We start from the raw sequence: 12053 nt of genomic DNA, 5'->3' as shown, positions 1-12053 counted from the left end.
GGTAATGAAGATATATACAGTTGAGCGGACGAGTACGGTGCTGAGGGGATGGGAAGGGAGGGGGGAGGAGCAGAGGGAAATGGGGGAGAAGAGGGTTTAGCTGCGGAGAGATGAGGGGGGGCGGTAGAGGAAGCAGAGGGAGAAGGGGAGCTCGGTCTGGGAAGGCCTCTCGGAGGAGGTGAGCTCTAAGTAGGGTTCTGAAGAGGGGAAGAGAATCAGTTTGGCGGAGGTGAGGAGGGAGGGCGTTCCGGGACCACGGGAGGACGCGACCCGGGGGTCGACGGCGGGATAGGCGAGACCGAGGGACGGCGAGGAGGTGGGCGGCGGAGGAGCGGAGCGTGCGGGGTGGACGGTAGAAAGAGAGAAGGGAGGAGAGGTAGGAGGGGGCGAGGTGATGGAGAGCCTTGAAGCCTAAAGTGAGAAGTTTTTGTTTTGCACGGAGGTTGATAGGCAACCACTGGAGGTTTTTAAGAAGGGGAGTGACAGGCCCAGAGCCTTTCTGCAGGAAGATGAGCCGGGCAGCAGAGTGAAGAACAGATCCCTGCCAGGCAGCCAGAGTGGGCCAGACTGGGCCAGGAAGTCAGACGGTCATGGGTTCTAATTCTGGCTTCGCCACTTATCTGCTGGGTGACCTTGAGCAAGTCACTTCACTTCTCTGCGCCTCAGTTCCCTCTCGGGGAAATGGGGATTAAGACTGTGAGCCCCACTGGGGATAGGGAAGCAGTGCGGCTTGGAGGAAAGAGCCCGGGCTTGAAGGTCAGAGGTCATGGGTTCTAATCCCAGCTCTGCCACTTGTCGGCTGTGTGACTTTGGGCAGGTCACTTAACTTCTCTGTGCCTCAGTTACCTCATCTGTCAAATGGGGATTAAGACTGTGAGCCCCAAGTGGGACAATCTCATCACCTTGTATCTACCCAGAGCTTAAAACGGTGCTTGGCACATAGTAAACACTTAACAAATACTATCATTATTATTATAGGGACTGTGTCCAACCTGATAATTTTGTATCTATCCCAGTGCTTAGAACAGTGCCTGGCACATAGTAAGCGCTTAACAAATACAAAGCCATGAGGCCAAATGGAAGTCAAGGCCACGGAAGCTGGCTCTGGGGCCGGGACCTCGAGGGGGCCGAGGTGGAGAAGGGTGGTCGCTCACCTCTGATGTCGCCGCCGGCACAGAAGGCCTTCCCTCCGGCTCCCTTGATGATGATGAGGGAAGTTTCCGGGTCATCTTCCCATCGCTGGCCGGGGGGCACGCAGGAGAAGGGGACGGGCCACGTCAGAGGCGCGGAAAACCCCGGGACCGTCCCCTCCCCAACCGAGCCCCAGGCTGCCCGTGGAGTTGGGGGAGGGGAGGCTTGGCTACAGTGCCTGGCACATGGTAATTGCTTAACGCACAGCCCTTATGACAAAATCTGTCACTGATTTATTTCTCTTAAAGTCCGTCTCCCCAACTAGCCTGTCAGCTCCTTGTGGGCTGGGACTGGGTCTGTTTTAGTGTTATATCGTACTCTCCCAAGAGCTTAGTACAGTGCTCTGCACACAGTAAGCGCTCGACAAATAGGACTGACTTTCCCACCTCTCCTGGAGGCTCAGCATCACGACAGCCATTTGCAGAGGCAAACTGGGATTCATCCAATGCTCTGCACGCAGTAACTGCCTGGCTTGGGTTCCAAACACTCAATCAGTTACTCCAATCCCTTGTCTGCTGAGTGACCTTGGGCAAGTCACTTTGCTTCTCTGGGCCACAGTTCCCTCAACTTGAAAATGGGGATTAAGGCTGTGGGACAGGGACTACGTCCAATCCGACTAGCTTGTATCTACCCCAGTGCTTAGCACAGTGCCTGGCAGATAGTAAACGCTTAACAAATGTCATTAAAAATTTAAAAAGGGGGGCCTCCAGTCTAAAGGGAGGGAGGAGGGAGGCCTCTGGGGGCGAGGCGCAGTTGGGCCTGGGGCGCACACGGCTTCCGGGGGACTGACGGACCTTCAGCTGGGGGTGGATGTGGCGGATCATGCCGAGGTTCAGGGCGTTCAGCGCCTTGGGCCTGTTGAGGGTGACCACCCCGGCGCAGCCTCGCTTGTCCAGCAGCACCTCGCCCGCCTCCGCGGCCGTGGACATCCCCCGCGGACCCGCATGCGCTGAAACCCGTCCGATCGCGCCGCTTGGCTGCTGGCAAAAAAGGGGCAGTGATGCCAACCCCCGCCCCGCCGCCCGCCAGACCCCCACCCCGGGCCACGCCGAGTGTCCCCCACAGAGGCAGACCGGAGAGGGTCCGGCCAGATCTCGGCGACGCTCGCCCTCCCAGCCGGCCGGCCGCCTCGCGGGGTGCCCCGCTGAGCCCGGGGAGCTGGGTGAGAGAGGGCGGATGGCCCGGAGTGAGCCCTCGCCGTGGCCGCACAGATGCCCGGCCCGAGCGCCGGCCCTCTGTGGGCAGGACACACCTCTCCCCTCCGGTCTGTTGCTCTCCCAGATGGCAGGGGGTCAGAGGAGGTGCACGACGGTGTTTGGGGGGAGCCGGTGTGCGAGGGAGCTAGGGATGGTCAGCTCCCCCCGGCCGCCGGTGCCCCCGGACACCGTCCCACGGCCTGCCGCGACCCCCTCACGCCAGAGGACCTCTCTACCCTGAACCCGGGCTACCAATCGGCACCTCCTCAATCTGGGGGCTCTTCACTGATTTAAGGGACTGCTCCCAAGGTGGACGGTTTTAACAAGGCTAGAGCCCGGGCCCGGGAGTCAGAAGGTCACGGGTTCTAATCCTGCCTCTGTTACTTGTCTGCTGGGTGACCTGGGGCAAGTCACTTCACTTCTCTGGGCCTCAGTTCCCTCATCTGTAAAATGGGGATTGAGACTGGGAGCCCCACGTGGGACAGGGACTATGTCCAACCCGATTAGTTTGTATCCATTCCGGTGTTTAGAGCTGTGCCTGACACATAGTAAGCTCTTAAAAGATACCATAACTATCATTATTATCGCACACAACATACACACACTCAGATCACACATAAACACACACGCATGCACACTCAGATCACCCATAAACATACACAAACACGCACCAACTCACACACACATACACAATTACACATACACAAGCTCTCACAGCCCCCACCCTCTAGCCACTGATGGGTGAAATCTGTAGCGGGGCCTAGTGGAAAGAACACAGGCTTGGGAATCAGAGGACCTGGGTTCTAATCCCGACTCCACACTTGTCTGCCAAGTGACCTTGAGCACTTCTCTGGGCCTCACTTCCCTCTTCTGTGAAATGGGGGTTAAGACTGTGAACCCCGGGTGGGACATGGACTGTGTCCTACCTGATTAATTTGTATCTAGTCCAGTGCTTAGAATGGTGTGCCTGGCACACAGTGAGCGCCTAATACCCTACGAGGAAAAAAAACCCCGCTTACCACATGGCGCAGAATCACCTGGCTCCGGTGGAACAGGCTCAGTCTGAAATAAAAAAAGGGACATGATGATAATAATAATTACGGTATTTGTTAGATTTGAAAGAACATGAGTTCTAATCCTGGCCACGCCACTTGTCTGCTGCGGGACCTGGCTCAAATCACTTTGCTTCTTCAGGCCTCGGTTTCCTCATTTGTAAAATGGGGGTTCAACTGTTTTCCTTCCCCTGACTTAAGACTGTAAGCCCAAGGTGGGACAGGGACTGTTTCCAACCTGCTTGGTCTGTATCTACCCCAGTGCTTAGGACAGTGCCTGGTACACAGTAAGTGCTTAACAAAGATCACAATTATTATTCGTTTTATTATTTTTATATTTATTATTAACTACTTCCCACCCTCCTTAGGGCTCATGTAGCACATCTGTCCCCTCAGTTATTTACTTTGACCTCTCTAGTTGCAGCATGGCTCAGTGGAAAGAGCCCAGGCTTGGGAATCAGAGGTCATGGGTTCGAATCCCGGATCTGCCACTTGTCAGCTGTGTGACTGTGGGCAAGTCACTTAACTTCTCGGTGCCTCAGTTACCTCATCTGTAAAATGGGGATTAACTGTGAGCCTCACGTGGGACAACCTGATTTCCCTGTATCTCCCCCAGTGCTTAGAACAGTGTTCTGCACATAGTAAGCGCTTAACAAATACCAACATTATCAATATTTTGATATTTGTTCTCCCAGTTAGAGTGGAAACTCCTTGAGGGCAGAGAATGTGTCACTTGCATATTCTGTAATCTCTGACCACATAGGACAGTGTAGGCACCAAATGGACATTTAGTAAATGCCATTACTATGACTGCTGCTGCTTCGGCTATTACTACTAGAAGCAGCATGGTGTAGGGGACAGAGCATTGTGTGCACAGCACTGTACTAAGCGCTTGGGAGAGGACAAGAGAACAATAAGCAGACTAATGCCCTGCCCAAAACGAGCTTACAGTCTAGGGGGACTAAGAGTTGTCTGCTGTGTGACCTTGGGCAAGTCACTTTACTTCTGTGGGCCTCCATTACTTCATCTGTAAAATGGGGATGAAGACTGTGAGCCCCATATGGGACAGGGACTGTGTCCAGCCCAGTTTGCTTGTCATAATAATAATAATAATAATAATAATGCTGGTATTTGTTAAGTGCTTACTATGTGCCAAGCACTGTTCTAAACGCTGGGGGAGATACAAGGTAATCAAGTTGTCCCACTTAGAACAGTGCTCGGCACATAGTAAGCGCTTAACAAATACCATCATCATTATTATCATCATCATTATAATGCTCGGCACATAGTAAGCCCTTAACAAATACCATCATCATCATCATCATCATCATCATCATAATAATAATGTTGGTATTTGTTAAGCGCTTACTATGTGCCGAGCACTGTTCTAAGCGCTGGGGTAGACACAGGGGAATCAGGTTGTCCCACGTGGGGCTCACAGTCTTAATCCCCATTTTACAGATGAGGGAACTGAGGCACCGAGAAGTTAAGTGACTTGCCCAAAGTCACACAGCTGGCAAGTGGCAGAGCTGGGGTTCGAACCCATGACCTCTGACTCCAAAGCCCGTGCTCTTTCCAGTGAGCCACGCATCATCATCATCATCAACAAAGCAACACAGCCTAGGGGAAAGAGCACGGGCCTGGGAGTTAGAGAGCCTGGAGAAGCAACGTGGCTCAGTGGCAAGAGCCCGGGCTTGGGAGTCAGAGGTCATGGGTTCTAATCCTGGCTCTGCCGCTTGTCAGTTGTGTGACCTTGGGCAAGTCACTTTGCTTCTCTGGGCCTCAGTTACCCCATCTGTAAAATGGGAATGAAAACTGTGAGCCCCACGTGGGACCTGACCACTTTGTATCCCCCCCAGAGCTTAGAACAGTACTTGGCACATAGTAAGCGCTCAATAAATACTACTGAATGAAGTGAGTGCTTAACAAATGCCACCATTATCATTATTATTATTAATGTTATTTATCATGGTATTTGTACTCTTCATGGAAGGTTGCAGGACTCGGTGAGGACCAGTAGACGGCAGTGCAGTTCTCGAACTCATTGCGCGTGCGCGATGGATTTTTTTTTTTTAATTTAATGGTATTTGTTTCTCGCTATGTTCCAGGTGCTGTGCTAAGCGCTGGGGTAGATGCAAACTAATCAGATTGGACCCAGTCCACGTCCCACACGAGGCTCACAGTCTTAACCCTATTTTACAGATGAAGTCACCGGGGGCCCTGAGAAACAGCGTGGCTCAGTGGAAAGAGCCTGGGCTTGGGAGTCAGAGGTCATGGGTTCGACTCCCGGATCTGCCACTTGTCAGCTGGGTCACTGTGGGCGAGTCACTTCACTTCTCTGGGCCTCAGTTCCCTCATCTGTAAAATGGGGATTAACTGGGAGCCTCACGTGGGACGACCTGATGACCCTGTATCTCCCCCAGCGCTTAGAACAGTGCTCTGCACGTAGTAAGTGCTTAACAAATACCAACATTATTATTATGTAGTACAGTGACTTGCCCAAGGTCACACAGAAGACAAGTGGCACAGCACCATTGGAACCCAAGCCCTCTAACTCCCTCGCCCGTGCTCTTTCCACTGGGCCACGTTGCTCGGTTGATGATGATGATGGTATTTGTTAAGCGCTTACTATGTGCCGAGCGCTGTTCTAAGCACTGGGGTAGATACAAGGTCATCAGTTTGTCCCACGTAGGACTCACAGTCTTCATCCCCATTTGACAGATGAGGTCACTGAGGCACAGAGAAGTGAAGTGGCTTGCTCAAGGTCATACAGCTGACAAGTGGCAGAGCTGGGATTAGAACCCACGTCCTCTGACTCCCAAGCTCGGGCTCTTGCCACGAAGCTACGCTGCTTCTCAAGGGCAGGGATATGTTCAAACCGATAAATTGAGGAGTCCTGCTTCTTGTTAAGTGCTTACTATGTTCCAAGCACTGTACTAAGCACTGGTGAAGATACAAGACAGTTGGTTTGGAAACAGTCCATCTCTATTTTACAGATGAAGGAACTGGGGGCCCAGAGAAGTGAAGTGACTGCCCAGGTTCACACAGCAGATAAGTGGCGGAGCTGGGATTAGAACCCAGGTCCTCTGACTCCCTGGCCCGGGCTCTTTCCAATGGGTCATGCCACTCTGTTAAGTGTTTACTATGTGCCAGGCAATGTACTGAGTGTCGGGGTAAATACAAGATCATCTTTTTTCTAAATGGTATTTGCTAAGCGCTTACTATGTGCCAGTACACTGTACTACATAATAATAATAATGTTGGTATTTGTTAAGCGCTTACTATGTGCAGAGCACTGTTCTAATGTTCTAAGCGCTGGGGTAGATACAGGGTGATCAGGCTGTCCCACGTGAGGCTCACAGTTAATCCCCATTTTACAGATGAGGGAACCGAGGCACAGAGAAGTGAAGTGACTCGCCCACAGTCACCCAGCTGACAAGTGGCAGAGCCGAGATTCGAACTCAGGACCTCTGACTCCCAAGCCCGTGCTCTTTCCACTGAGCCACGGGTTCACATCTAAATCCCTGTTTTACAGATGAGGTAACTGAGGCCCAGAGAATAATAATAATAATAATAATAATAATAGTGATGGCATTTGTTAAGCGCTTACTATGTGCAAAGCACTGTTCCGAGCGCTGGGGAGGATACAGGGTGATCAGGTGGTCCCACGTGGGGCTCACGGTCTTCATCCCCATTTTACAGATGTAGGAACTGAGGCACAGAGAAGTGACTTGCCCAGAGTCACCCAGCTGACAAACGGCTGAGCCGGGATTTGAACCCATGATCTCTGACTCCCCAGCCCGTGCTCTTTCCACGGAGCCACGCTGCTTCCCTCTCCAATATTCTGGACTGGATAGATTGTTGTGCCCCCTTAAACTACGTGAAGCCCAAACTATTTCCTCTGGATAAATCTCAATTTATTCACCCTGAGAATGGGAAGTTTGTACTTAGGTTGAAACACCCTCCGACCCCTTCCCCAGATAAGGCCCTCCTCACTGTCATTTCCGTGGTTTAGTGCTCAATCCCGCCACCGCGCTCTTCCACATCTCGATGGGTTTTACAGCCTCTTCTCCCTGTTCCCATCTTCTTTCCAGGAGCACGGCGTTCTCAATGGCTCTGCCTTTCCCACTGGACTGATAATAATGCTGGTATTTGTTAAGTGCTTACTATGTGCGGGGCACTGTTCGAAGCACTGGGGTAGATTTAAAGGATAATCAGGTTGTCCCACGTGAGGCTCACAGTTAATTCCCATTTTACAGATGAGGGAACTGAGGCAAAGAGAAGTGAAGTGACTCGCCCACAGTCAAACACAGCTGACAAGTGGCGGAGCCGGAATTCGAACCCATGACCTCAGACTCCCAAGCCCGGGCTCAGCCCCCTGAGGGCAGGGGGTCTGTCATCCGACTCAACTGTACTCTCCCCAGCGCTCGGTTCAGTGCTCTGCGCCCAGTAGGCATTGAGAAACAGCGTGGCTCGGTGGAAAGAGTCCAGGCTTGGGAGTCACAGGACGTGGGGTTCTAATCCCCGCTCCGCCACCTGTCTGCTGTGTGACCTTGGCTAAGCCACGTCACTTCTCTGGGCCACAGTTCCCTCATTTGCAAAATGGGGGTGAAGACGGTGAGCCCCATGTGGGACAATTTGATTACCTTGTATCTACACCAGCGCTTAGAATAGCGCTTGGCACATAGCCAGCGCAGCATGGCTCAGTGGAAAGAGTCCGGGCTTGGGAGTCAAAGGTCATGGGTTCGAATCCCGGCTCTGCCACTTGTCAGCTGTGTGACTGTGGGCAAGTCACTTAACTTCTCTGGGCCTCAGTTACCTCATCTGTAAAATGGGGATTGAGACTGGGAGCCCCATGCGGGAAAGGGACTGTGTACAACCCTAGCTGCTTGTATCCACCCTAGCACTTAGTATAGTGCCTGGCACATAGTAAGTGCTTAACAAGTATTATTATTATTAATAATAATAATGACTTCTCTGGGCCTCAGTTGCCTCATCTGGAAAACGGAGATTGAGACTGTGTGCCCCACATGGGACGGGGACTGTGTCCAACCTGATTTGCTTGTATCCACTCCAGTGCTTAGTACAGTGCCTGCCTCATAGTAACTGCTTAACCAATACCATTATTATTATTAAATACTTGCCATTTGGCCAGGGAAAAAACACTCAATTTTGCTAAATTGCAGCAGAAAAAGGGTCTCTGGCTGGAATCCCATGGTCCCAGACAGAAACAATCACAAGGTTTCAATAAAAATAATAATGTTGGTATTTGTTAAGCGCTTACTATGTGCCAAGTACTGTTCTAAGCGCTGGGGTAAGTATAACGCAATCAGGTTGTCCCACGTGGGGCTCACAGTCTTTATCCCCATTTTGCAGATGAGGTAACTGAGGCCCAGAGAAGTTAAGGGACTTCCCTGAGGTGACACAGCTGACAAGCGGTGGAACCGCGATTAGAACCCATGACCTCCTTTCCACTGGGTGAAATGACACAGAGCACCCCGACTTTGATCCTGGCAATTATCAGAGCTCCCCCGACTACTACTTATTAAGTCTCATCTCCTCCAGGAGGCCTTCCCTGATTAAGCCCCTCCCCTTTCCTCTTCTCCCACTCCCTTCTGCATCACCCGGAATTGTTCCCTTTCCCCCCCGGCCCCCGACCAGCCCCACAGCGCTTACGTCCATATCTGAGCCCCGGATTCACCCCTCTAGACTCTAAGCTCAATGTGGGCAGGGAATGCGTCTGTTTCCCTCTCCCAAGCGCCTAGCACAGTGCTCTGCACACAGTATGTGCCGGATAAATACGACTGAATGAATGAATATCGTTTATTGATTTATAGTTAACGTCTGCCTCCCCACCTCTAGACTGTAAACTCATTGCGGGCAGGGAACGTGTCTGTTTACGTTGCGTCGTACTTTCCTAAGAGCTCAGGACAGCGGTCGGCACATAGTAAGCGCTCAATAAATACAATCGAACGAAGGAATGAATAATAGGAATACGGTTATGATTTGCTAAAGCCAATGGGAAGAAAGTGTCCTTGAAAAGGTTGGCCTCATGGTCCCGGAAGGCCAGGCCCTGCTATTGCTGGAGCTATTCTTAGTACCTGCCGCTGGCCCAAAACACTGCCATTTCACCGAAGGACACCGCCGGCCCAGGTCACCCGGGAGCGTTTGCTTAGTCTGACTTCTGCAATCCCTCGGCAGATCGCCTCCATTCATTCATTCATTCAATAGTATTTATTGAGCGCTTACTATGCGCAGAGCACTGGACTAAGCGCTTGGAATGGACAAATCGGCAACAGATAGAGACGGTCCCTGCCCTCCGACGGGCGCACGGTCTAATCGGGGGAGACGGACAGACGAGAACAATGGCAATAAATAGAGTCGAGGGGAAGAACGTCTCATCAAAACAATAGCAAATAAATAGGATCGGGGTGATGGACATCTCATTAAATAGGGTGATGAAGTTCTATACAGTTGAGCGGACGAGTACAGTGCTGAGGGGAGGGGACGGGAGTGGGGAGGAGCAGAGGGAAAGGGGGGAGAAGAGGGTTTAGCTGCGGAGAGGTGAAGGGGGGGTAGAGGGAGCAGAGGGAAAAGGGGAGCTCAGTCTGGGAGGGCCTCTCGGAGGAGGTGAGCTTTAAGTAGGGATTTGAAGAGAGGAAGAGAATTAGTTTGGCAGAGGCGAGGAGGGAGGGCCTTCCGGGACCGCGGGAGGACGTGGCCCGGGGGTCGACGGCGGGATAGGCGAGACCGGGGGACGGTGAGGAGGTGGGCGGCGGAGGAGCGGAGCGTGCGGGGTGGGCAGGAGAAAGAGAGAAGGGAGGAGAGGTAGGAGGGGGCGAGGGGATGGACAGCCTTGAAGCCTAGAGTGAGAAGTTTTGTTTTGTGCAGAGGTTGATAGGCAACCACTGGAGGTTTTTAAGAAGGGGAGTGACACGCCCAGAGCGTTTCTGCAGGAAGATGAGCCGGGCAGTGGAATGAAAAATAGACTGGAGCAGGGAGAGAGAGGAGGAAGGGAGATCAGAGAAAAGGCTGACACAGTAGTCTAGCCGGGATATTACAAGCCTGTAGCAGTAAGGTAGCCGTTTGGAGGGAGAGGAAAGGGCGGATCTTGGCCTCCAGACTCAAATGGGCAGTGGGATCGTCCGGGATCCAGGACAGGGACCTCCGAGAACTTCTCACGAGAGGCAGTTTGGCCTAGCGGTCGGAGCCCGGGCCTGGGAGTCAGGAGGACCTGGGTTCTAATCCCGGTTCCGCCACTTGTCTGCTCCGTGTCCTTGGGCGAGTACTGAACTTCCCCGTGCCTCTGTTACTTCATCTGTACAACGGGGATTAGGACTGTGAGCTCCGTGTGGGACGGGGTGATTGGCTTACTAGAACAAGCGCTTAATAAATACCACAGTTATTATTGAGTCCTCATTTCTCTTCAGTCACGCTTGAATTTGCTCCCTTTATTCACCCCTCCTTTCTGTACATAACCAATAATGCATTTATTATACATTGGAGCCCCACAGCACTTTTGTACATATCCAATAATGTATTTAGTTATTTTATTGTCCGTCTTCCCATTTATACTGTAAACAGCTCCTTGTGAGCCGGGATTGTGGCTACCAACCCTGTTGCCCTGGACTCTCCAAAGCACTTAGCCTAATGCTCTGCACTCAGGAAATGCTCAAAAGTACAAGTGATTGATTCTCTATTACAAAATTCCCACCTCCAACCCACCGGAAAGGGTCAGTTAGGTGGTTAGTGAGTTATGACGTTTATTAAGCACTTTACAAGGTAGCGAGCGGTAGGCTAAGTGCTGCGTTTATTCAATTTTTTGTTTAGCTCTTTTGTGACTTCATCTTTTAAAAGAGCCCAGGGTCACCTGAGCTTAAATGTGATGTGACATCGCATTCTAGAGAAGCAGCACGGCGTAGTGGGTAGAGCCCGGGCCAGGGAGTCAGAAGGTCATGGGTTCTAATCCCAGCTCGGCCACTTGTCTGCTATGTGACCTTGGGAAAGTCACTTCACCTCTCTGGGCCTCGGTTACCTCGTCGGCAAAATGGGGACTGAGACCGTGAGCCCCGTGTGGGACGGGGACTGTGTCCAATCTGATGACCGCGTATCAACCCCGGTGCTTAGAACAGTGTTTGTCACATAGTAAGGGCTTAATAAATACTACTATTATCATTCTATATTTCCACAGTCAGACACATTGTTATGATGCCAATCTGGACAGTTTGGCCCCAGATGTTCATTTTTCAAGGTAATTCATGGGGGAATGTGTTTCTTCGGAGAATGGTAGGCCAAGCAGGGGGCCAAGTGACAAAGAGAGGAAAAAATTGAGCAGTGCACACCCCTGCTAGGTGAGTGGGAATGACTCTATGGGTGCCTGTGGGGTGTGCAAGAACTGGGAGTGTGGGTGAGTGTGGAAGTGCAAGGGCTGGGAGGGTGCATGAGTGTGCAAGTGTAAGGGCTGGGAAGGTGCATGAGTGTGGGAATGCAAGGGCTGTGCGTGGGTGTGGAAGTGAAAGGGCTGTGAGTGGATGTGGGAGTTCATTCATTCATTCAATGGTATTTAGTGAGCGCTTACTATGTGCAGAGCACTGGACTAAGCGCTTGGAATGGA

At 51.9% G+C, this 12053-nt stretch overlaps 1 protein-coding gene across 2 annotated transcripts in view; it reads right to left on the bottom strand.

The window, feature by feature from the left end:
• Positions 1-12053, bottom strand: part of HIBCH (3-hydroxyisobutyryl-CoA hydrolase) — a 42054-nt gene that overhangs the window by 28054 nt on the left and 1947 nt on the right. The window contains exons 2-4 of one of the 2 annotated variants that reach the window (XM_029069161.2): positions 3407-3449; positions 1986-2168; positions 1155-1239 (exon numbers count right to left, since the gene is read on the bottom strand). In XM_029069161.2, the coding sequence (XP_028924994.1) occupies positions 1155-1239; positions 1986-2168; positions 3407-3449 (311 nt within the window). Of the gene's footprint in view, positions 1-1154; positions 1240-1985; positions 2172-3406; positions 3450-12053 lie in introns of both variants that reach the window. The other variant, XM_029069160.2, reaches the window with a different exon arrangement.

Source organism: Ornithorhynchus anatinus, chromosome 7, assembly GCF_004115215.2.
Source record: "Ornithorhynchus anatinus isolate Pmale09 chromosome 7, mOrnAna1.pri.v4, whole genome shotgun sequence".
Taxonomy (NCBI): Eukaryota; Metazoa; Chordata; class Mammalia; order Monotremata; family Ornithorhynchidae; genus Ornithorhynchus; species Ornithorhynchus anatinus.
Note: the sequence above shows the minus strand (reverse complement) of the source record. Positions and strands in the feature narration are given on the sequence as shown.